This window comes from Dendrobates tinctorius, unplaced genomic scaffold (genome assembly GCF_039654945.1).
Source record: "Dendrobates tinctorius isolate UK_male_01 unplaced genomic scaffold, ASM3965494v1 ptg000028l, whole genome shotgun sequence".
NCBI lineage: Eukaryota > Metazoa > Chordata > Amphibia > Anura > Dendrobatidae > Dendrobates > Dendrobates tinctorius.
In genome coordinates, this window is record NW_027361696.1 from 15063507 (window position 1) to 15090476 (window position 26970).

General features: G+C 48.1%; 1 protein-coding gene across 12 annotated transcripts in view; it reads left to right on the forward strand.

Annotated features, from left to right (window-relative positions):
* ARHGEF10L (Rho guanine nucleotide exchange factor 10 like) overlaps positions 1-26970 on the forward strand; it is a 77180-nt gene that overhangs the window by 35923 nt on the left and 14287 nt on the right. For 8 of the 12 annotated variants that reach the window (XM_073570275.1, XM_073570280.1, XM_073570286.1 and 5 more), the window contains 14 exons: positions 5369-5428; positions 5919-6104; positions 8103-8130; positions 12521-12612; positions 13221-13304; positions 15588-15760; positions 21112-21228; positions 22428-22536; positions 23794-23900; positions 23974-24051; positions 24399-24578; positions 26302-26418; positions 26509-26601; positions 26676-26849. In XM_073570275.1, the coding sequence (XP_073426376.1) occupies positions 5369-5428; positions 5919-6104; positions 8103-8130; positions 12521-12612; positions 13221-13304; positions 15588-15760; positions 21112-21228; positions 22428-22536; positions 23794-23900; positions 23974-24051; positions 24399-24578; positions 26302-26418; positions 26509-26601; positions 26676-26849 (1598 nt within the window). Of the gene's footprint in view, positions 1-5291; positions 5429-5918; positions 6105-8102; positions 8131-11954; positions 12057-12520; positions 12613-13220; positions 13305-15587; positions 15761-21111; positions 21229-22427; positions 22537-23793; positions 23901-23973; positions 24052-24398; positions 24579-26301; positions 26419-26508; positions 26602-26675; positions 26850-26970 lie in introns of those variants that run through there. The other 4 variants (XM_073570284.1, XM_073570279.1, XM_073570276.1 and 1 more) reach the window with 4 other exon arrangements.

The window sequence follows — 26970 nt, forward strand, 5'->3', positions numbered from 1 at the left end:
AGACGGGCCCGGACATGTACAGGCTTAAGCAGTGGGACGCGTCTGGCACTGCAGGATCTGAGTCCATGGTGGCATAGTGTGTTACTTATGGTAGGCCTTGTTACATTGGTCCCAGCTCTCTGCAGTTCATTCACTAGGTCCCCCCGCGTGGTTCTGGGATTTTTGCTCACCGATCTTGTGATCATTCTGACCCCACGGGGTGGGATTTTGCGTGGAGCACCAGATCGAGGGAGATTATCAGTGGTCTTGTATGTCTTCCATTTTCTAATTATTGCTCCCACAGTTGATTTCTTCACTCCAAGCTGGTTGGCTATTGCAGATTCAGTCTTCCCAGCCTGGTGCAGGGCTACAATTTTGTTTCTGGTGTCCTTTGACAGCTCTTTGGTCTTCACCATAGTGGAGTTTGGAGTCAGACTGTTTGAGGGTGTGCACAGGTGTCTTTTTATACTGATAACAAGTTTAAACAGGTGCCATTACTACAGGTAATGAGTGGAGGAAAGAGGAGACTCTTAAAGAAGAAGTTACAGGTCTGTGAGAGCCAGATATCTTGATTGCTTGTTTCTGACCAAATACTTATTTTCCACCATAATATGCAAATAAAATGAAAAAAAAAACAGACAATGTGATTTTCTGGATTTTTTTTTCTCAGTTTGTCTCCCATAGTTGAGGTCTACCTATGATGTAAATTACAGACGCCTCTCATCTTTTTAAGTGGTGGAACTTGCACTATTGCTGACTGACTAAATACTTTTTTGCCCCACTGTATATACAGGACAGGAGGAGTGTTACCGTGCAGTGTATATATACAGGACAGGAGGAGCGGTACCGTGCAGTGTATATACAGGACAGGAGGACTGGTACTGTGCAGTGTATAAATACAGGACAGGAGGACTGGTACCGTGCAGTGTATATATACAGGACAGGAGGACTGGTACCGTGCAGTGTATATATACAGGACAGGAGGAGTGGTACTGTGCAGTGTATATATACAGGACAGGAGGAGTGGTACTGTGCAGTGTATATATACAGGACAGGAGGAGTGGTACTGTGCAGTGTATATATACAGGACAGGAGGAGTGGTACTGTGCAGTGTATATATACAGGACAGGAGGAGCGGTACTGTGCAGTGTATATATACAGGACAGGAGGAGTGGTACTGTGCAGTGTATATATACAGGACAGGAGGAGTGGTACTGTGCAGTGTATATATACAGGACAGGAGGAGTGGTACTGTGCAGTGTATATATACAGGACAGGAGGAGTGGTACTGTGCAGTGTGTATATATACAGGACAGGAGGAGTGGTACTGTGCAGTGTATATATACAGGACAGGAGGAGTGGTACTGTGCAGTGTATATATACAGGACAGGAGGAGTGGTACTGTGCAGTGTATATATACAGGACAGGAGGAGTGGTACTGTGCAGTGTATATATACAGGACAGGAGGAGTGGTACTGTGCAGTGTATATATACAGGACAGGAGGAGTGGTACTGTGCAGTGTATATATACAGGACAGGAGGAGTGGTACTGTGCAGTGTATATATACAGGACAGGAGGAGTGGTACTGTGCAGTGTATATATACAGGACAGGAGGAGTGGTACCGTGCAGTGTATATATACAGGACAGGAGGAGCAGTACTGTGCAGTGTATATATACAGGACAGGAGGAGTGGTACTCTGCAGTGTATATATACAGGACAGGAGGAGAGGTACCGTGCAGTGTATATATACAGGACAGGAGGAGTGGTACCGTGCAGTGTGTATACACAGGACAGGAGGAATGGTACTGTGCAGTGTATATATACAGGACAGGAGGAGTGGTACTGTGCAGTGTATATATACAGGACAGGAGGAGTGGTACTGTGCAGTGTATATATACAGGACAGGAGGAGTGGTACTGTGCAGTGTGTATACACAGGACAGGAGGAATGGTACTGTGCAGTGTATATATACAGGACAGGAGGAGCGGTACTGTGCAGTGTACATATACAGGACAGGAGGAGTGGTACAGTGCAGTGTATATATACAGGACAGGAGAAGTGGTACTGTGCAGTGTACATATACAGGACAGGAGGAGCGGTACTGTGCAGTGTACATATACAGGACAGGAGGAGTGGTACAGTGCAGTGTATATATACAGGACAGGAGAAGTGGTACTGTGCAGTGTATATATACAGGACAGGAGGAGTGGTACTGTGCAGTGTATATATACAGGACAGGAGGAGTGGTACTGTGCAGTGTATATATACAGGACAGGAGGAGTGGTACTGTGCAGTGTATATATACAGGACAGGAGGAGTGGTACTGTGCAGTGTATATATACAGGACAGGAGGAGTGGTACTGTGCAGTGTATATATACAGGACAGGAGGAGTGGTACTGTGCAGTGTATATATACAGGACAGTAGGAGTTGTACTGTGCAGTGTATATATACAGGACAGGAGGAGTTGTACTGTGCAGTGTATATATACAGGACAGGAGGAGTTGTACTGTGCAGTGTATATATACAGGACAGGAGGAGTGGTACTGTGCAGTGTATATGTACAGGACAGGAGGAGTGGTTCCGTGCAGTGTATATATACAGGACAGGAGGAGTGGTACTGTGCAGTGTATATATACAGGACAGGCTGAGTGGTACTGTGCAGTGTATATATACAGGACAGGAGGAGTGGTACTGTGCAGTGTGTATATATATATATATATATATATATATATATACAGGACAGGAGGAGTGGTACTGTGCAGTGTATATATACAGGACAGGAGGAGTGGTACTGTGCAGTGTATACAGTATATATACAGGAGGAGTGGTACTGTGCAGTGGATATATACAGGAGGAGTGGTACTGTGCAGTGTATATATACAGGACAGGAGGAGTGGTACTGTGCAGTGTATATATACAGGACAGGAGGAGTGGTACTGTGCAGTGTATATATACAGGACAGGAGGAGTGGCACTGTGCAGTGTATATATACAGGACAGGAGGAGTGGCACTGTGCAGTGTATATATACAGGACAGGAGGAGTGGCACTGTGCAGTGTATATATACAGGACAGGAGGAGTGGTACTGTGCAGTGTATATATACAGGACAGGAGGAGTGGTACTGTGCAGTGTATATATACAGGACAGGAGGAGTGGTACTGTGCAGTATATATATACAGGACAGGAGGAGTGGTACTGTGCAGTATATATATACAGGACAGGAGGAGTGGTACTGTGCAGTGTATATATACAGAACAGGAGGAGTGGTACTGTGCAGTGTATATATACAGGACAGGAGGGGTGGTACTGTGCAGTATATATATACAGAACAGGAGGAGTGGTACCGTGCAGTGTGTATATACAGGACAGGAGAAGTGGTACTGTGCAGTGTATATATACAGGACAGGAGGAGTGGTACTGTGCAGTGTATATATACAGGACAGGAGGAGTGGTACTGTGCATTGTATATATACAGGACAGGAGGAGTGGTACTGTGCAGTATATATATACAGGACAGGAGGAGTGGTACCGTGCAGTGTGTATATACAGGACAGGAGAAGTGGTACTGTGCAGTGTGTATATACAGGACAGGAGGAGTGGTACTGTGCAGTGTATATATACAGGACAGGAGGAGTGGTACTGTGCAGTGTATATATACAGGACAGGAGGAGTGGTACTGTGCAGTGTATATATACAGGACAGGAGGAGTGGTACTGTGCAGTGTATATATACAGGACAGGAGGAGTGGTACTGTGCAGTGTGTATATATACAGGAGGAGTGGTACTGTGCAGTGTATATATACAGGAGGAGTGGTACTGTGCAGTGTATATATACAGGACAGGAGGAGTGGTACTGTGCAGCGTATATATACAGGACAGGAGGAGTGGTACTATGCAGTGTATATAGACAGGAGGAGTGGTACTGTGCAGTGTATATATACAGGACAGGAGGAGTGGTACTGTGCAGTGTATATATACAGGACAGGAGGAGTGGTACTGTGCAGTGTACATATACATGACAGGAGGAGTGGTACTGTGCAGTGTATATATACAGGACAGGAGGAGCGGTACTGTGCAGCGTATATATACAGGACAGGAGGAGTGGTACTATGCAGTGTATATAAACAGGACAGGAGGAGTGGTACCGTGCAGTGTATATATACAGGACAGGAGGAGCGGTACCGTGCAGTGTATATATACAGGACAGGAGGAGTGGTACTATGCAGTGTATATAAACAGGACAGGAGGAGTTGTACCGTGCAGTGTATATATACAGGACAGGAGGAGCGGTACTGTGCAGCGTATATATACAGGACAGGAGGAGTGGTACTATGCAGTGTATATAAACAGGACAGGAGGAGTGGTACCGTGCAGTGTATATATACAGGACAGGAGGAGTGGTACCGTGCAGCGTATATATACAGGACAGGAGGAGTGGTACTGTGCAGTGTGTATATACAGGACAGGAGGAGTGGTACTGTGCAGTGTGTATATACAGGACAGGAGGAGTGGTACTGTGCAGCGTATATATACAGGACAGGAGGAGTGGTACTGTGCAGCGTATATATACAGGACAGGAGGAGTGGTACTATGCAGTGTATATAAACAGGACAGGAGGAGTGGTACTGTGCAGTGTATATATACAGGACAGGAGGAGTGGTACTGTGCAGTATATATATACAGGACAGGAGGAGTGGTACCGTGCAGTGTGTATATACAGGACAGGAGAAGTGGTACTGTGCAGTGTATATATACAGGACAGGAGGAGTGGTACTGTGCAGTGTATATATACAGGACAGGAGGAGTGGTACTGTGCAGTGTATATATACAGGACAGGAGGAGTGGTACTGTGCAGTGTGTATATATACAGGAGGAGTGGTACTGTGCAGTGTATATATACAGGAGGAGTGGTACTGTGCAGCGTATATATACAGGACAGGAGGAGTGGTACTGTGCAGCGTATATATACAGGACAGGAGGAGTGGTACTATGCGGTGTATATAGACAGGAGGAGTGGTACTGTGCAGTGTATATATACAGGACAGGAGGAGTGGTACCGTGCAGTGTATATATACAGGACAGAATGAGTGGTACTGTGCAGTGTATATATACAGGACAGGAGGAGTGGTACTATGCAGTGTGTAGACAGAATAAGGCCAAGTATGGCTGGGCGGTGCTTATCATGAGATGACAGGTGGTAAGTGCTCGGGGAGGGCAGGTATTTATTGGGCAGGGTGAGGTGTGGGTGTTATGTTGTGGTTGTTATACTCAGGTAATTGTCCTTGGTTGTGTGTTCTGCGCTTACAGCAGGTACAGGACCGTTCCCAGGGGTGAGAATTCTGACCGGTCAGGGGGAAGGTGCTTAGTCTGTCCATGTATTTCAGGTCCAACCCCAGGAAAGATGGATTCTGCAGAGAGTTCCCGGTTTCACTTCCACTCACTAGGTATAGTGCCTTCAAAACCTCTCCCTTCCCCGTCAATAATGCCCTGGATGATGCTCACTAATATTAAGCAAAGCCTGCAACCCCCAGTGTGTGATATGTAATATTCCTGACCCCCCCCCATGTGATATGTCTGACCCCCCCCAGTGTGTGATATGTAATATCTTTGACTCCCAGTGTGTGATATGTGATATCTCTTACCCTCCAGTGTGTGATATGTGATATCTCTGACCCTCCAGTGTGTGATATGTGATATCTCTGACCCTCCAGTGTGTGATATGTGATATCTCTGACCCTCCAGTGTGTGATATGTGATATCTCTGACCCTCCAGTGTGTGATATGTGATATCTCTGACCCCCTTGTGTGATATGTGCTATCCCTGAACCCCCCCAGTTTGTGATATCTCTGACCCTCCAGTGTGTTATGTAATATCTCAGATCCCCTAGTGTGCGACCATTAATATTACATATATGTGATCTGCTGTTTTGTCAGATAATGTCCCCTCGGAGAACAGCGGTGGCAGCCACCAGCAGGACGACACTGATGATGAGGGGGAATTCTTTGATTTTGACAGTGACGGGGAAGCCGAGGATCCTGGCACATCTAAGGGGTTAAATGACATGCATTCGTCTTCCAAAAGCCTCTCAGATATACAGGAACACAGCACTCCCAACATAGGTGAGTACTACTACTCTTGTCCTCCCTCACATCAATGCTGCACATGGTTCTGATAAAGCTTCACTATATCCAGAGGAAATTAAAGGGAATCTGTCACCTATTTTTTTCGTATATAAGCTGCGGCCACCGCCATCAGGGGCTTATCTACAGCACTCTGTAATGCTGTAGATAAGCCCCCGATGTAACCTGAAAGATAAGAAAAACGAGTTATATTATACTCACCCTGGCGTCCGGTCCGATGGGTGTCGCAGGTCCAGGTCCGGCATCTCCCATCTTCTAGCGATGACATCCTCCTCCTTGCTTCTGTCGCGGTTCCTGCACAGGAGTACTTTATCTGCCCTGTTGAGTGCAGAGCAAAGTAGTGCAGTGCGCAGGAGCCGGGTCTCTCTGACCTTTCCCTGCCCCTGCTTACCCGGGTCTCTCTGACCTTTCCCTGCCCCTGCTTACTGCAGTACTTTTCTCTGCCCTCAACAGGGCAGATAAGTACACCTGCGCAGGAGCCGCGACAGGCAGCAAGGAAGAGGATGTCATCACATGAAGATGGGAGGTGCCGGACCCGCAACGCGACACCCATCGGCCCGGACCCCGGTGAGTATAATCTAACTCGTTTTTCTTATCTTTCAGGTTACATCGGGAGCTTATCTACGGCATTACAGAATGCTGTAGATAAGCCCCTGATGGCGGTGGCTGCAGCTTATATACGAAAAAATAGGTGACAGATTCCCTTTAATGCCCCCAGAGCCATGGGGAGGAAAGTGCGAGTGCCCCAGAGCCACGGGGAGAACAGTAAGGGTATGTGCCCACGCTGCGGATCCGCTGCAGAACTGCAAGCAATGTACAGTATAATGTTAGCCAATGGGTTTTAGAATCCGCAGTGCACATGCTGCTGATTTTTCCGCACGGATTTGCTGCGGTTTTAATTCCGCAGCATGTCAATTCTTTGTGTGGATTCCGCAGCGGTTTGACACCTGTTCTATTGTCCAGGTGTCAAACCGCAGGGGAAAACTGCTGGCAAATCCGCAGGAAAACCGCAGATCACTTTACCTGCGGTTTTACCTGCAAATCCACCCGGAAAAATCCGCAGGGCAATCCTCACTGTGTGCACTCACCCTAAGGGTGCCCCAGAGCCACGGGGTGGAAAGTACTGGCCCTTCAGAGCCATGGGTAGGAAAGTAAGGACCCTTCAGAGCCATCTGGAGGAAAGTAAAGGCGCTCCAGAGCCATAGGGAGCAAAGTAAGGGCGCACCAAAGCTAAAGGGAGGAAAGTAGGGACCCTTAAGAGCCATAGGGAGGAAAGTAAGGGTGTCTTAGAGCCATGAGGAGTTAAGTAAGGACCCCCCCGAGCCACGGGGAGAAAAGTAAGGGCCCCCCCAGAGCCACAGGGAGGAAACTAAGGGGGTCCCAGAGCCACAATCTAGAGATGAAAAGCTCCAAGACTCATTGGCGAGGAAAGTAAGGGGCCCCATCTGATAATCTGGAATATGTGGTGACGTCGGATTGGAGGACTTGCACTGGGGGCGCTGTTCACTCTGCGTGTGTACGATGTACGAGTCTCTCTTCTTACCAGACGGGACAGATGCGCATTTCTGCAGTGGCGTGCAGATCTCCTGCCAGACCACTCGTCACGCAGCGAGGCCTCCGATACAGGACAAGTCTCACACTGTGTCTGGAAATATTGCTCTATATTATTATTCAGTCCCCAATCCATGATCTCATGGTCACATGACCCTCGGGGAGTGACCCATAGACAATGGTGTTATTGATGAGCGGAGCCCCTTCTGATGTGTGTGATATTGTGACCCCCTCTCCGCAGTGTGAGGGGTCCCCTCTGGACCCTCGTGTGCTCCGTTGTACCCCGAGCTGTGATGTCACGTGTGATGTCTCGACCTCGCAGCCACACATGCACCTATGTGTTGATCGGTCATAGATTGCAGAAATTACCTACTGTAAATAAATTGTAGGATTTTCTTTTTAATTCCGCTTTTCTTCTTTTCACAGAACCAACTGCTCCTGTGCGGCCGTCAAAGTAAGTGAAGACCATAGATCAGTATTTCCTGCCTGCATGCTGGGACATAAGGGGTTCTCCAGGATTAGTAAAAAAAATACATATATATATATATATATATTATTTCCTTGAACAGCACCTCCCTTGCCTGTGGTGGCGTCTGGTATTGCAGGTTAATGTCCGACATCCTGCAGACAAACATGGCACTGCAGCGTACTGATAATGCCCCACTGTTCACCTGTGGACAGATGTCGGGGGTTCTCCTGCTGGGAATTGGGGAACTGGTTTTTTTGTGGATTTGCACCAGAGGCACAGGCTGTTGGCTCTTGGACCCTGCACTTGTCCTATTGCTTCGCTGTGCAGCCCTCATACACGGAGCGTTCCTCCAACCATTTAACTTCTGGAAGCCGAGATTAGGAAACGTCCTGGGAGCCACAAATTTAAATAACAGAGATAATCCAGATTCAGATATTTGTGGACGTCTCAGGGGAGTCTCAGTCATTATCCCACGGGGGTCCAACTGCCGCAGCGTGGTCTTATAAGGAATTATCCGGAATGACAGAGAAAAGAAATATCTGATGGGAGCAGAAAGGAGAGCGGGGGACAAATGCTAAATGTCACCTGGGTCCTATGGGGTCTGCTGGAGACAGGTGAAGGTGCAGTGCAGTTATTCCAATACTGAGACGCTCTGCAGAAGTAGCACTGAGTGCAATGAGCTGCAGATCTGTAGAAGTCAGTGGTGTAATAATCTGTAGGATATATCACTATGTATCTGTCAGGAGGTGAAGGAGCGATGCTCTGCAGAGAGGTCAGTGGTGTAATACTCTGCAGGACATATCACTATGTATCTGTCAGGAGGTGAAGGAGCGATGCTCTGCAGAGAGGTCAGTGGTGTTATAATCTGCAGCATATATCACTGTGTATCTATCAGGAGGTGGAGGAGCGATGCTCTGCAGAGAGGTCAGTGGTGTAATAATCTGCAAAATATATCACTATGTATCAGGAGGTGGAGGAGTGATGCTCTGCAGAGAGGTCAGTGGTGTAATAATCTGCAGGATATATCACTATCTGTCAGGAGGAGGTGGAGCGATGCTCTGAAGAGAGGTCAGTGGTGTAATAATCTGCAGGATATATCACTATGTATCTGTCAGGAGGTGGAGGAGCGATGCTCTGCAGAGAGGTCAGTGATGCTCTGCAGAGAGGTCAGTGATGTAATAATCTGCAGGACATATCAATATGTATCTGTCAGGAGGTGGAGGAGCGATGCTCTGCAGAGAGGTCAGTGATGTAATAATCTGCAGGACATATCACTATGTATCTGTCAGGAGGTGGAGGAGCGATGCTGTGCAGCGAGGTCAGTGGTGTAATAATCTGCAGGATATATCACTGTGTATCTGTCAGGAGGTGGAGGAGCGATGCTCTGCAGAGAGGACAGTGGTGTAATAATCTGCAGGATATATCACTATGTATCTGTCAAGAGGTGGAGGAGCTATGTTCTGCAGAAAGGTCAGTGGTGCAGTAATCTGCAGGATATATTGCTATGTATCTGTCAGGAGGTGGCGGAGCGATGCTCTGCAGAGAGGTCAGTGGTGTAATAATCTGCAGATAAATCAGGACATAGAAGACCGTGCCATGCTCTGCAGCTCAGCCAGTCCATCAGAACATGGTGTACAGGTATAATCCTCCTTCACCATCAGTATCGGGGACATATTTGGCCTTGAATGTTGCTATGGAATCTCTCGCCTTTATCGCCGTCAGCTGGAGGTTGTTCCTTCTTCCCAGTTATCTGTAGAATTGAGCAAAAAGATTCACAGGACCATGGTCACGCTATCAGGCTGCAATGCAGGTAGGTGCAGGCTCCACTAGATGGCAGTAGAGTAGAAGCAGGACTGCAACTAAACAGAGCTGGGCCTGCAGTGCAGCAGTGAGGCGACCACAGGTGGCAGCAGAATAGTCAAACAAGCCGGGTCAAATCCTAGACTGCAGTGCAGCACCAAATGAATAAGCAAACTCACGGTCAGTGACAAGCCAGGGGAGTATTATCTCCAGTCAGTGTGACATTGGAGGCCCTGTAGAGCAGTGACATCTCCTGATGTGACAGCTCATCACGGGAGATCGTCGTGGGATACTTGACATTAAATGGATTACATCGGAACAGGGAGTATTTGTGTTGGTTTATTATTTTATTTTTTTGCAGGAGAACAAAGGCGTCGCAGGAATTAGGCGTATAATAAATATGGGAAACTGTGTTATGTTTTATTTCATTAAAATACTTTATTCTGGCTTTGTCTTTAACCTGTAACAACTATAGGATTAGTAATGGATAGGTGTCTTATTGACACCTCTTGATTACTAAGCCTTGGGCTTGATGACACCTTACAATACAAAGGTGCTGTCAACCCCCCAACTATTACCCCACTTGCCACCGCTACCGGGCAAGTGGGAAGAGAAAGGCTAAGTGCTGGAACTGGCGCATCTTATAGATGCGCCATTTCTGGGGTGGCTGAGAGCTGGTGTTTGTAGCCGGGGGGGGCAATATCCATGGCCACTTCCTAGGCTATTAACAGCCCGCGGATGACTGTGTAGCCTTTTCTGGTTATCAATTATAGGGGGAACCCACGTCATTTTTTGGGGGGCTACAGTATTTTAATAGCCAGTAAAATCTAACTACAGCTGTGAGCTGATATTAATAGCCTGGGAAGATCCATGGGTATACCCCCCCTTCCCAGGCTATAAACATCTCCCCCCAGTCACTGGCTTTCCCTGTTCTGGTTTTGAAAATTGAGTGGGAGCCCACACAATTTCCCCCCCCCCGCCTTTTTGATAAATTAAACAGATATTGCGTTCAAAGCCGGGGTCACACTTGCAAGAAACTCGCACGAGTCTCGCACCTCAATACCTTGCTCTCAGGACCAGAGTGTGCGGCTGCATGTATTTCTATGCAGCTGAACGCTCCAGTCCAAGCCTTACTCTTTATGTACCATTTTATTAAGTTTATTACTAAACATAGGGCTTAGTATTATCTATCTATAGATATATCGATAGATAGATAGATGGAGATAGCGATAGATAGATTTATCGATAGATAGAAAAAGAGAACTAGAGCAGCACAAAGACAAAAAGCAAAAAGAGAGAAAAAGAAGAAATCGGGTGCAAAATTCCCCAGGCACAGACCAAACCTCAATTGTAGAAATCCAAAAAATGTGTGCTGCCTCTATTTTTTGGCTTTCTAGATAGATATAGATAGATATATCTATATCTATCTATAGATATTCACTTATATTTGCTTTGTGTGTAAACATTATATTTGAACCTGTTATGTAATGATTTTATGGTCTTCAATGGAGAATGTAAAAGAAGAGGTTGGACGAAGAAACGACATCACAATTCTTTTTGTTGTTAAATAATATATTTTTATTTAGCTTACAGAAACGCAGACAAATCCGCATGAAAAAAAAACGCATAGAAAATGTGCGGATTTTTTTGCTGCGTTTTCTGCCAAGAGATGCCGAATCTGCACAGAAAATTCCATAGGCAAATCTGCAACGTGTGCACATAGCCTAAGGCAGATTTGTGCAGCAGAGACGGAGGATTCTAGAGAGATCACCCAGGATAGTTGAGGCTTTCCACTGGGCACGGATCCGCTTCTCTTCGAGACGGTTGATGGGAAGTTTCCAGAATTTTTTGCAGCCACTGAGTGCAGATTCTGCTGGTAGGATATTTGGGGGCCTCCTGTGGCCCCGGCTCAGACCATTCACATGCAGATTGTTGTCACCCTGTAGCCCCAGTTCTGGGAGAGGCAGACATGGGAGGGGGCTGGGGAGAGGAAGGAGGGGGCAATGAGAGCGAGGCGGGATCAGTGCTGGAGGCTGCAGCACTTCCTGCTGGACACATCTATGGCAGCGGAGGGATTGGCTGGGCTGTGGTCTGTCAGGGGTTAAGCACAGGTAATTGTGGGCAGGGCGGTGGGATTGTTACATTGCTACATTGTAACCACTTGTACATCCACCTGCTGCTACAATGTTAGGAGTCAGCCTGCAGAATCACTACAGTCTGCATGTAACCCCCCACCACCAGGAATGAATGATGATCACAGCTCTGCAGAGACCACCGAAACCCAGAGACCTCATCCACAGGTCACAGACAGAGCCCCATTGTGTGGCATTTGTCAACCCCCTAAAATATTAGGGTCATTCTGAGAAGTGGTGGGGTCTCCGTGGGGGGCTGCAGACGAGGGTCATGTGTTTACAGGAGGGGGGGGGGGATATATGTATATACAGACAGGATGACTGTACTGAGATGACATTCCCTGAACCTGGTGTCTCAGGACATTACGGGCCACAGGTCTCACGCTGGTCGGTGTACAAGGAGACATCCCAATATTGGTCACTCGTACTCTCTATTGCCCCAGGTCCGTGTCCGGTGCCGGTAATGAAGACCACAGCTGTCAGAGACATCTGGAAGTCCATAAATACAGCATCAAGAAGAGTCTGAGCCGCAAACGTGAGTATTGTCATCCCCGGGAGTGCGGAGAGGCATCCCCCCCTCCCCAGGAGTGCGGAGAGGCATCCCCCCCTCCCCAGGAGTGCGGAGAGGCATCCCCCCCTCCCCGGGAGTGCGGAGAGGCATCCCCCCCTCCCCGGGAGTGCGGAGAGGCATCCCCCCCTCCCCGGGAGTGCGGAGAGGCATCCCCCCTCCCCGGGAGTGCGGAGAGGCATCCCATCCCCCCCCCCGGGAGTGCAGAGAGGCATCCCCCGGGAGTGCAGAGAGGCATCCCCCGGGAGTGCAGAGAGGCATCCCCCGGGAGTGCAGAGAGGCATCCCCCGGGAGTGCAGAGAGGCATCCCCCCCCCCGGGAGTGCAGAGAGGCATCCCCCCCCCCCCCCCCGGAGTGCAGAGAGGCATCCCCCCCCCCCCCCGGGAGTGCAGAGAGGCATCCCCCCCCCCCCCCCCGGGAGTGCAGAGAGGCATTCCTGGGAGTACAGACATCCCCTGATAATATTATATGGCTCTCTGTGTGTGTATTAGGACGATGTCTCGCCCTCCTGTATATAGGGGATGCATGTATGTTTCAGGACGGTCCCCATTTTCCTGTATATTATTTTATTGCAGGTTTCTCCTTCGGTTCGCACAGCGCTGAAGACGGCGTTATTTACGACGACGTTCCCTGTGAACACATCGCCGCCGCCAAGGATGGTGAGAGCCCCGATGTGATAATGGCACATCAGGACAGACAGACGGACACTGCTCCTAGATCTGGGGTGTGTGGGATTTACAGCGACTGGGCAGGAGGTGCGGGGTTATCAGGAAGACACACAGAGGAATCCCCCTGGGGAGCGCAGCCTTGATCAGACCATGCTGGACTACAGCCATGGTTTCTGGATTACTGCAATATCAGATACCAGATCAGATAATGGGGCTGTGGGGTCATCTCTAGCAGACCCTCTATCTTCCCTGGTGATCATACAGGCTCATTATTCCCTGGTGGCGGAGGTGTCCTCGCCACAAAATGATATAAAGAACTTGACACAGACAACGGTTTATTTGGACTTTAGTGTATATTGAGTATTTGTGTAACATTTTGCCCTCGGGCATAGTGTGTAATGATTACCCACATATATATGTTTTTTTTTTTTGTTTTTTAGGGGTAGATGCTTTTTTATTCTCTCTATGCTACTCATATATACATATACTTGCGGATATGAGAATGGATATTTGGAGACACGGTTCTATTCCATTCTGCAATATTGTCCCATATACTGATGCTGTATAGGGGAGGGTCAATTACGTATATCTGAGTGTCGGGTGCCCACTGGTTTAACGGGATTATCTCTTGGATGTGTAGTGGATGGATATCTCGACACTTGTCCTGGGTGGGACACCCTCCCATCGGGGACATGGACAGTTGGGAGCTGTCATCTCGGGATATTGTACTGACTCTCCTTGATGCCATATTTTCCCCCTGCCTCTTCTTTAGAGGGATTATAAGAAAATTTTTTTTTTTTTTTTTTGGTGTCTTGATACAGTACAATGTAAATGGGATTGGTTGTCCTTCTGAGTATTTAAACTGGCCTGAGAAATAATGACCGTTCATGGGTTAAATTTTTATTTTTGCTCCTTTTAATTCCCCCTTCATTGTTACACCCCCTGAGTAGTTAGGTATAATGAGGTATGTTGTATACCGATATAATGTTAGTCCGACGTTTGGCTCGTCATTGTTTTTATAATGCTGTGCACGTTTGCCCTTGGCTTTGCCCTGTACAAAAATGGCCGCCGCTTTATCATCTGGGTTGCGCAGGTGCGCTCGCTGTCTCCATGTGTGTGGGGCTCCGCCCATGTCGGGTGCCGTATCACGTGAACCCGCGTCGATCCGGCCATGTCATGGATGGGAGGCTCCGCTCAGTGTGAGACATGCGAGTGATGCGCCTGCACCACTTCCGGCTGGCGCATAGAAATACAGGCAATAAGTGCTTTACATCTATGCCCCCTGAGGAAGGAGCGAACGGCTCTGAAACGCGCGTTGGGGTGACACCTGGACTACCCAGTCACTCGAGGATCTTGCTGAGGTAATGTTGGCTTGGGGTTTTTAACCCCTTTTGGGTGGGTGATAGCTAAGCCCCCTTGTGGGAATGATCACTTCCCTGCTAATTTTAATGTGGGCTTATGGCAACAGTTTGTACTAGTTTCATTAAGCACATCATATGTTATAGGCAATATATCAGGGCATTGTGGCTCTTTCTATATGCATGGATCATAGACATTTGCCTATATAGCCGGTACCTCTTTCAGAGGTGATATAGGCTCCTTTGGTGTTGCTTTGTCACATACTTTTGATTATTGCCTCTGTTTCCCATTAATAAGCTAACATACTTTATGCCTCTTGATTAATAGATCTGTATATCTTTACTACCTTCCCCTTTGTGGCTGGTGGTAGTCCAGTGTGTCTTTAGGCACTGCTGCACTTTAGTTTGCTATTTGCACATGTCCCCTTCTTGTCCTTTTTGTGTCCTTTTCTAATAAAGAAATCTAAGGCCATGTGCACACGATGCAGATTTGCAGCGTTTCCGCAGCGGATTTTACCGCGCAGAAACGTTGCATATCCGCATTGTGATGTACAGTAGCCTTAAAATCAATGAAAAAAAAAAACCGCTGTGCAGACGCTGCAGATTTTTCCGCGCGGTTTTCCTGCGGTACAAAATCCGCAGCATGTTACTTCTTTTGTGCGGTTTTCCATCTCCCCGTCACCAAATCCGCAGGGGGTAATCCGCAGTGGAAAACCGCAATAAAACCGCAGGAAAAATGGAAGAAATCCGCAGGAAAAATACAGGTCATTTGACCTGCGGATTTCTTCCATTCTGCGCGGAAAAATCCACAGGGCTAAAAAGTCCGTCTGCACTCAGCCTAAATATGATGATAGAGGATCTTTTGGTCGTATTTTTTGTGGTCTCCACACTCACGTTTAGGCTCATTATTTTGCAGGGCTGGGACACCACCTGATCTATGAGAACATAGAGCGTGACGGCTGCGCGGGCGACATCGAGGACACTGGCTGGAGCTCCAGTGAGTTTGAGAGTTACAGTGAAGACTCCGAGGCCGAGACAGCGGCGAGGAAAACGAAACCCGCAAAACCATTTGTGGCTTTCCAGCCTAAGGTACCTGAATATCGGCCTCTACAGGCAGTGATAATTGGGCGGCTCATTCCCGGTCGTCAGCCGGTGTTAACCTGTCACTGATCAGCTGGCGAATGAGTTGTTTATACGACTATTAAACCGTCATTGTCGGCAGCACATCGCCCGCTGTAATCAGGAAGTCCTGCCGACAAGACGCTGAAAGGTGACAAACCCCCAGTATTAGTGATCGTCCTGCTCCCCTACTGGATGCATCAGCCTGTGTGACCGGGACCATTAAATGGGCGCCGATCACTTGGTATATAGTTGATCGGCCCTCGGTCATGGGCAGTAATCGGCCTGTATAAATGGTCCCTTTGACTGCAGCTTCTACGTGACCCAGTGTCTGAGCCAAGTTCCTTTATCCTGGATTCACACACAGCATGTTGCAGCATTTTTTTTATATAGAGACGGGGGCAGTAGTACTTTATCTATAGTAAATGATTGTTTGATTGGTTTACAGTTTTTGTTCGTGGTGGATCTGGCAACTTTTTCTGGAGGCTTCTCTACAGCACGCAAAAATGGATATAAAAGATTGCAAAAGTATAGAGTGACTTGAAAAAGTCTTCATTCCCCATGAACTTTTTCACATTTTTCATGTTATACCCACAAACTTAAATGTATTTTTTGTGATACTAACAAGTATTTGTGACGTGTAAAGGAAATGATACAGGAGTGTACTAATTATTGTAATAATATAAATTAGAGTATTGTGCTGTGCATTAGTGTTCAGCCCTCAGAGTCAGTACTTTCTGTTACCACTTTTCTCTGCAGTTACTGCTGCAATCTTTTGGAGTCTCTCTCCAGCTTTCTCTGCAGTCTTTTGAGGTCTGTCTCTACAGCTTTGCACATCTAGAGGTGACTCTTCGCTCCTTACACTTGGCACACTCGCTCTCACTCAGTGACATTAGATGGAGATGTCTGTGATCAGTACTTTTTGGTCTTGTCATAGATTCTCTTGGATTGGGGTCTGGACGGTGATTGGGCCATTCACACACAGGAATAGTCTCTGATCTAAACCCTCCATTGTAGCTCTGGCAAGATGTTGAGCGTCATTGTCCTGCTGGAAAGTGAACCTACACCTCAGTCTCAAGTCTTCTGCAGTCTCTGACAGGTTTTCTTCCAGGATTTCCCTGCATTTAGCTCTATGCATCTTCCCATCACCTCTGACCAGTTTCCCTGTCCCTGCTGCAGAAAAGCCACCCCACAGCAGGATGCCACGTGTGATGGTGGGGATGATGTTTCCAGGGAGATGTGCAGTGATAGTTTTCAGCCACACATAGCCCACAAAGTTCTCCTTTGGTCTCATTTGACTATAGCCCCTTCTTCCACTTGCTTGCTTTGCTCCCTACATGGGACTTTTTAGGACTTTCTTTCTTCTTGCGCTCTTCCATAAAGGCCATATTTGTGGAGTATATCACTAATAGTCATCCTGTGGACAGATTCTCCCCCTGCTGTGGATCTCTGTGGCTCCTCCAGTGACCATGGGCCTCTCTGCTACTTCTTTCATTAGTGCTCTCCTTGCTTGGAATGTTAGGTTAGTTGGATGGCCATGTCTTGGGAGGTATGCATTTGTGCCATACTCCTTCCATTTTTGGATGATGCATTACACAGTGCTCCATGAGATGTTCAAAGCTTGGGATATTTTTTGTAACCTAACCCTACTTTGCTCTTCTCCACAACTTTATCCCTGACCTGTCTGGTGAGCGCCTTGGTTTTCATGATGCTGTTTGATCCCTAATGTTCTCACACAAACCTCTGAGGCCTTCACAGAACAGCTGTAGTTATACTGAGAAGGAATCAAACCCAGGGGGGCGCAATGTACTTTTTGTGACTTCTGGGGGCGATTGGTCACTCAGGATTTTATTTAGAGGCATCAGACTACAGGGGCTGAATACTAATGAACCTCACAATTGTCAGATTTATATTGTTACTTAGTGTTTGTATCACCGAAAATCCCAATAAAATATGTTTGTTTGTAGGTGTAATGTGAAGAAAAGTGGAAAAGTTCACAGGGTATGAAAACTTTTATAAGGCACAGTATGTGTATAAAGGACGTATGTCGATCGGTAGTCTTTGCCCTTTTTTTTTTATCCCTGAATTTTGGCTGTGTTTTCCCCTGATTTGCTGCATTTTTTGGCACAACTATAGGTTAAATTTTTGGAAGCAGCAGTGATACCAGGACAGTGAAATATGTGCGGGTTTACAGTGCGACCGTTGGCTCCGCGGCGTCATGCATGCCACCACAAAACTTATAGGACATGTACAAGAAAAAATGCCACAGGAAAAAAAAACAGAAAAAAAATGCAAAGTACTGTGAGCGATTCCACCCCTGGCCCTTTCCTCCACTGCTTCATCTCTACATAGACAGGCTGATTGGCCATTGAAATTTCGGGGCAGTTTGCTCACAACCCTGGAGGCTGCCATATTGGTTGTCGCCCAGCAGCAGAGGTGGGAATACAGCACAGGATAAATTTGCAGACGCTATGGGATCATTGTTTTATTAGGGAGTTGCCTTCTGAGCAATCTCCTGTCATGTCCTATGAGGATGGCAGCAGCTCTGTGGATCCCGGGCACAGCGACCTCTAACATTAGTGTATATGTGTCGCCGCCATGTTCATCTTCCTCTGTAAAGTCTCGCAGCTGATCGCAATAGATCACTAGTGGACAGGAACCAAGGTTATGTTCACACACAGATTACTTGCAGAATTTTCTATGACTGTCACTTTCATTTTGATGGAGGGTGCTGAAATCCGTACGTCTGCTGGTGGAGGAGTGACGGTTTAGGTTGGTGGCCTGGGTGTTATTATTAATGCAGACTCCTCCATTCAGCTCAGTGATTTCTATGGGAGGAAGGAACATTTAGGTGAATGGAGATAATGGCTTTAGGAGTATAGAACTTGTGTGCCTCCTAATGGTGACTGATGGTGCTGCAGCACCATCTTCAAACATGCACTTTACAAGCAGTACATACATGCAATTCATGCCGTAAGCTGCCGCCACCCTGGCTTTGCTCCATGCTTTTTCTGCTTTCTAACAACCCTCATCAGCATACACCCAGCTTCACTGTGCAGAACACCGCACCCATGTGTCCCATGTGTAGGGAGACGACAGTGATGTTGATCTTGCAAATTATATAAGTCACACACAGAGCGGCGCGCGTGTTCACATTATGTAAGGTAGGACTAGTCCTGGGAAATCACCTCCAATATGAGATGCAGGACTAGTCCAGGGAAATCAGTGCTAATATGGGAGGCAGAACTATTCCAGAAAAATCACTGCCAATAAGGAAGGCACGACTAGTCCAGGGAAATCTGTGCTAATATGCGAGGCAGGATTAATCCTGGGAAATCTCTGCCAATATGGGAGCCAGGACTAGTCCAGGGAAATCACCACCAATATGGGAGGCAGGGCTAGTTGGGGAAAATCACCACCAATATGGGAGTCGGGACTAGTCCGGGGAAATCACTGCTAATAAGGGAGGCGGGACTAATCCTTGGAAATCACCACCAATATGGGAGTCAGGACTAGTCCTGGGAAATCACCGCTAATATGGAAGGCAAGACTAGTCTGGGGAAATCACTGCTATTAAGGGAGGCGGGACTAGTCCTGGAAAATCACCGCCAATATGGGAGGCAGGACTAGTCTGGGGAAATCACCGCTAATATGGGAGGCAGGACTAGTTCTGGGAAATCACCACCAATATGGGAGTCAGGACTAGTCTGGGGAAATCACCGCTAATATGGATGGCTGGACTAGTATGGGGAAATCACCGCTAATATGGGAGGCAGGACTAGTCTTGGGAAATCACTGCCAGTCTGGGAGGTGGGACTAGTCCTGGGAAATCACCACCAATATGGGAGGCGGGACTAGTCTGGGAAAATCACCGCTAATATGGGAGGCGGGACTAGTCTGGGGAAATCACCGTTAATATGGGAGGCGGGACTAGTCTGGGGAAATCACCGCTAATATGGGAGACGGGACTAATCCTAGGAAATCACCCCCAATATGGGAGGTGGGACTAGTCCTGGGAAATCACCACCAATATTGGAGGCGGGACTAGTCCGGGGAAATTACCGCTAATATGGGAGGCGGGATTAGTCCGGGGAAATCACCGCTAATATGGAAGGCAGGACTAGTCTGGGGAAATCACTGCTATTAAGGGAGGCGGGACTAGTCCTGGGAAATCACCGCCAATATGGGAGGCAGGACTAGTCTGGGGAAATCACCGCTAATATGAGAGGCAGGACTAGTTCTGGGAAATCACCACCAATATGGGAGTCAGGACTAGTCCGGGTAAATCACCGCTAATATGGATGGCTGGACTAGTATGGGGAAATCACTGCTAATATGGGAGGCAGGACTAATCCTTGGAAATCACTGCCAGTCTCGGAGGTGGGACTAGTTCTGGGAAATCACCGTCAATATGGGAGGCGGGACTAGTCTGGGAAAATCACCGCTAATATGGGAGGCGGAACTAGTCCTGGGAAATCACCGCCAATATGTGAGGTGGGACTATTCCTGGGAAATCACCGCCAATATGGGAGGCGGGACTAGTCTGGGAAAATCACCGCTAATATGGGAGGCGGGACTAGTCCTGAGAAATCACTGCTAATAAGGGAGGCAGGACTAATCCTTGGAAATCACTGCCAGTCTGGGAGGTGGGACTAGTCCTGGGAAATCACCGCCAATATGGGAGGCGGGACTAGTCTGGGAAAATCACCGCTAATATGGGAGGCGGGACTAGTCCTGGGAAATCACCGCCAATATCTGAGGTGGGACTATTCCTGGGAAATCACCGCCAATATCGGAGGCGGGAAAAGTCCTGGGAAATCACCGCTAATATGGGAGGCAGGACTAGTCCGGGGAAATCCCTGCCATTATGAGAGGCAGGAATACTAATAGTCCAGCAATATCGGCCCCCTGCCCTACTAGTCGTTTGTAAACATAGAGTAAAACATGATGATGAAGGTATATAGAGATCACAGAGCCATAAGAAGGGCTAGTGGGGGTAGAGCCACGGGGAAGTTTTTGAGACCAGGGCAGCTGACAGTTTCTCTCTAAATATAATACATACATGACCTGAAGATGGCGCTCATGCACTGAACCCCAGACACCGTCAGTATTGTACCACTGACCTTTCAGACAGTGCAGTTTGTCCCCAGCGCCCCCTCTTTGAATGTCCCCAAATTTTGGTGCAGGGGAACTTACATATTCTGTGTTATTGTGTAGCTGGGTTAACTCTTTACTAACCATGGGGGGTGCTCTTTGTCGCTGTGTTCTTACCGCTCGGCTTATGCTGCCCTCTCCCTGCTTGTCTTGCTTTCCGCCTGCAGCTTTCGCCAGATCTTAATAGACTAAAGGAGAGGTACAGCCAAACTAAGAGAGACCTCCTAGCTCTGAGGGTCAGGAAAAGAGATGTCCGTGAACTGAAACACAGATACGACAGCAAGGTACAATATTCTGTGTCCATCCTCCATCCTGCAGCCATCACCTGCCAGAAGCACCCGAAAACCACTGTGTACTGCCAACTAATACACCTTATAGTGATATGGGGCACGCTGGTATAACCTGGGCATAAAATGTTGCATGTAGAGCTGGTATAACATGGGCATAAAAAAACGCATGTACAGCTGGTATAGCATGGGCATCAAGTGCTGTATGTGCAGATACTGTAGTATAACCTGGGCATAAAATGCTGTGTGCATAGCTGGTATAACCTAGGCATCGTTTATATATAATGGTATTTGTAGGGCTGGTACAACCTGGGCATCTCCTGTATATAATGCTGTATGTACAGCTGGTATAACCAAGCAATCAAGTACTGTATGTACAGCTGGTATAACTTGGGCATAAAATGCTGTATGCACAGCTGGTATAACCTAGGCATCAAATGCTCTGTGTACAGCTGGTATAACCTGGACATCTCATGTATATAATGTTGTATGTACAGCTGGTGTAATCTGGCAATATAATGGTATATGTATGGCTGGTATAACCAGAACATCTCTTGTATATAATGCTGTATGTATAGCTGGTATAACTTGGGCATCGTCTGTACGTAATGCTGGTATAACCTGGGCATCGTCTGTTTATAATGCTGTATGTACAGTTGGTATAACCTGGGCATTGTCTGTATATAATGCTGTATGTACAGCTGGTATAACCTTGGCATCTCCTGTATATAATGGTATATGTACAGCTGGTATAACCTGGGCATCGTCTATTTATAATGATATATGTAAGACAGGTAGATTTATATTTGGTTTAGATGTAATCCTTCTTTTCTGGTGAGTGATTGTGGGGCTGGGACATGGGGGTGCAGAGATATTGGGGCTTTGTGCACTGCTGTGTTCTGACACACTTCTGTGCTCATCTTTTTAGTGCTCTGTGCCGGGAATAGCGTGCGCTCGGTGCCGGGTGGAGTGTCCCATCGGTGCCGGGTCTGACATCTGAAACCTAATTTAATGATGTAATGATCCATCACTGAACAAACGGGAATGTTAATAGCGGACCTGGGAGAGTCGTGTCACCCAGCGGTTTACGTGCTGTCTCATACCTGTGGATTGTGTCCCATTATTCACCATCTTGTCATGTTCTCACCCCTTACACAGCATTGATCTGTATATGGAGTTTTCTGTTTGTTTTGCAGATGACGCAGCTGATGAAGGCGGCTCGTAGTGGCACAAAGGACGGACTCGAGAAGACGCGGATCGCCGTCATGCGGAAAGTGACCTTCCTGCAGCGCAAAGAAACCACTGGTACAAGACTTGGATTCCAGGCCCAGCTCCACATGTATCGTAACCTCACCAGACAAATCTCCCCCTGTCCTCTTTCCCCCACCGAGTCCCGGTGTCCTCGTCTCCCTGCTGAGTCCTCGGTATCCTTCTCTCCCTACCGGGTCGCCGGTGTCGTCCTCTCCCTACCGGGTCGCCGGTGTCGTCCTCTCCCTACCGGGTCGCCGGTGTCGTCCTCTCCCTACCGGGTCGCCGGTGTCGTCCTCTCCCTACCGGGTCGCCGGTGTCGTCCTCTCCCTACCGGGTCCCCCTATTCTGTCCCTATGTCAATTTTCACCAATTCTGGACCCCTTTGCCTCACAATGAACAGTGTCACATGGCCGAATAAGATTTAAAGTTTTTTTTTTTTTAAGCATGGACGCTTTCTTCTGTAAACGGCTCCACCACTGCCTGAAGGCTATCTCTGGTATTGCTGCTTGCTCCATTCATTGTAATGAAGCTGATATGGAATAGCAGACACAATCTGCAGCCACGGGTGGCGCTGTTCATGGAATAAAGCATCAATGGTTTTCTAATCCTGGATAGACCCTTGGACTCTAAATTAATACTATGTGGCCATGGGCATCAATGGCATCAGCTGGCACACGCCGGGTATTATCTGCTGCATCTTTCTATGGACAAGGAAGTAATGTGTGAGTCACAGTGTAAACCTCAGCTGTCAGCATCCAGGACACCTCCTCCTCCTCCTCTTCCCCTCCCCAGACAAGGACACCCAAACCCTGCATCCTCATTCAGTGCTGTAGTCACAACCAGCCATGGATGCCAAAACCCACACTAGTAACATGGCCCTGAGGCTCAGACTGGGCCGGGGGATGGTCAGACCCACAACATGGTTCCGGAGGTCACACTCTAAAAAGCCCATGTCAGAGAGCGACACCAATCCGGACGAGAGCATCTCCTCGGGTAACTGTCATCTCTCGCCATCCTCCCCTTAGTACCTACCCCTGCCGCTTGTCTGCTTCCCACAGTCATCATCCCTGCTTCCCCTCTAACCTTCTTCTCCGCCTTTCTCTGGCCTCTTCCGCTTTCCCCCTGGTTCTGTTCCACTTTCCCGCTCAGCCTCTTCTGTCCCCTTCTACACGACCTCTTCCGCTCGACCCCTCGACCTCTTCTGTTCCGTTTTCCCCTCTGCCTCTTCTGTTCCGCTTTCCCCACTCGGCTTCTTCTGTTCTGCTGCCCCCCTCGGCCTTTTCCTGTTTCATGGAATCTTTCCTCTTTTAGGAGATTCGGAGGAAGAGGAGATGGGCTTCCTGGAAGTGAGTGATTTTGATATGACCCCGCCACCATCAGAGCTGGGGCCGATGCCAGAGGGGCTGAGTGCCCAGCAGGTACGAGCTGTGTTATGGCGGACGTGGTGCACTGTGAGCCGGGTCAGATATTGCAGCTTTGTGTATCTCACAGGTTCTGCGGCGTCACATCCTGTCCTCCATTGTACAGAGTGAGCGCAGCTACGTGGAGTCCTTGCAGAGAGTTTTGCAGGTGAGTCTTCTTCACTATTTGTGATGTCCTGGACTCTAGCTCCGACATGTCTATAGGGGGTGCTGCTCAGCCTGATCCCTCCTGGTTCTGAAATCCAGGGTGAGAACAGAAGTAGAGAAGGGTCAGAGAGGATGGGACTCAGTGTCCTGCCCCGGGGGTCGCTGGCTAGGGCGCCTATGTAATGGCAGAGATTGGTGGTAGAGAGGATGAAGTGAAACGGGTGGAGAATATGAGACACGAAAAAAACAGAAGCGAGAATGTCGGCGTCAGCAGATTTCTGTGTTTTGATTCCTGCTTATACGGCGGTCGCTGCAAGGACTGATCTCATCATCCTCATCATCTTCCAGGATTACCGTAACCCTCTGCTGGAGATGGAGCCCAAACTACTGAGCGCTCGGAAGTGTCAGCTGGTGTTTTCCCGGGTGAAGGAGATCCTGCACTGCCACTCCATCTTCCAGATTGCGCTGTCCTCCCGCGTCGCAGAATGGGATTCCACCGAGAAGATCGGAGACCTGTTTGTTGCCTCAGTGAGTGACAATGGGGGGGCTGCCAGTACTGTGGGCTTAGATACACGACTCAGCAGACAGTATCATACAGGATTAGATACATGACTCAGCAGACAGTATCACACAGGATGGGATTAGATTCACGGCTCAGCAGACAGTATCACACAAGATGGGATTAGATATACGGCTCAGCAGACAGTATCACACAGGATGGGATTAGATACACGACACATCAGTCAGTATCACACAGGATGGGATTAGATGCACAGCTCAGCAGTCAGTCAGTATCACCCAGGATGGGATTAGATACACTGCTCAGCAGACAGTATCACACAGGATGGGATTAGATTCACGGCTCAGCAGACAGTATCACACAAGATGGGATTAGATATATGGCTCAGCAGACAGTATCACACAGGATGGGATTAGATACACGACTCAGCAGACAGTGTCACACAAGATGGGATTAGATATACGGCTCAGCAGACAGTATCACACAGGATGGGATTAGATACACGACACATCAGTCAGTATCACACAGGATGGGATTAGATGCACAGCTCAGCAGTCAGTCAGTATCACCCAGGATGGGATTAGATACACTGCTCAGCAGACAGTATCACACAGGATGGGATTAGATTCACGGCTCAGCAGACAGTATCACACAAGATGGGATTAGATATATGGCTCAGCAGACAGTATCACACAGGATGGGATTAGATTCACGGCTCAGCAGACAGTATCACACAAGATGGGATTAGATATACGGCTCAGCAGACAGTATCACACAGGATGGGATTAGATACACGACACATCAGTCAGTATCACACAGGATGGGATTAGATGCACAGCTCAGCAGTCAGTCAGTATCACCCAGGATGGGATTAGATACACTGCTCAGCAGACAGTATCACACAGGATGGGATTAGATTCACGGCTCAGCAGACAGTATCACACAAGATGGGATTAGATATATGGCTCAGCAGACAGTATCACACAGGATGGGATTAGATACACGACTCAGCAGACAGTATCACACAGGATGGGATTAGATGCACAGCTCAGCAGTCAGTATCACCCAGGATGGGATTAGATACACTGCTCAGCAGACAGTATCACACAGGATGGGATTAGATTCACGGCTCAGCAGACAGTATCACACAAGATGGGATTAGATATATGGCTCAGCAGACAGTATCACACAGGATGGGATTAGATTCACGGCTCAGCAGACAGTATCACACAAGATGGGATTAGATATACGGCTCAGCAGACAGTATCACACAGGATGGGATTAGATACACGACACATCAGTCAGTATCACACAGGATGGGATTAGATGCACAGCTCAGCAGTCAGTCAGTATCACCCAGGATGGGATTAGATACACTGCTCAGCAGACAGTATCACACAGGATGGGATTAGATTCACGGCTCAGCAGACAGTATCACACAAGATGGGATTAGATATATGGCTCAGCAGACAGTATCACACAGGATGGGATTAGATACACGACTCAGCAGACAGTGTCACACAGGATGGGATTAGATGCACAGCTCAGCAGTCAGTATCACCCAGGATGGGATAAGATACATGGCTCAGCAGACAGTATCAAACAAGATGGGATTAGATACACGGCTCAGCAGACAGTATCACACAAGATGGGATTAGATATACGGCTCAGCAGACAGTATCACACAGGATGGGATTAGATACACACTGATTCCTCTCCTTTCTCCTCCAGTTCTCTAAGTCCATGGTGCTCGATGTCTACAGTGACTACGTGAATAACTTCACCAACGCCATGACGCTGATCAAGAAAGCGTGTCTCACCAAGCCGGCCTTTTTGGAGTTCCTAAAGGTAAGAGCCACACCAGATTGTGTCCTGATAAGTGGAAGATGCTGGGAGTTGTAGTTTCCCAACCTCTGGAGAATCCTCTCTGTCTTGCAGAAGAAGCAAGCGGCCAGTCCGGACAGGGTGACACTCTACGGGCTGATGGTGAAGCCGATCCAGCGTTTTCCCCAGTTCATTCTTCTATTACAAGTAAGTGTTGCCGCTCCTGCCCCGATATTTCCTTCATCCACCCCCCAGCCATCGCTGACCCTTGTGTGCCCTAGGACATGTTGAAGAACACGCCTCGGGGACACCAGGACAGCCTGTCTCTCCAGCTTGCGCTTACAGAACTGGAGACTCTAGCGGAGAAGCTGAACGAGCAGAAGCGAGTCGCCGACCAAGTGGCCGAGATCCAGCAGCTGTGCAAGAGCATCAATGACCGCAGCACGCTGTACAAGGTGGGTACAGGAAAGGGATGTACAAACATTACGGGATTCATGCCACCACCCCATCTAGGGACCAGGAGATACTGATGATGGGTGACATTCTTCCTGTTGGTAGGACAAGATGAAGGGGTAC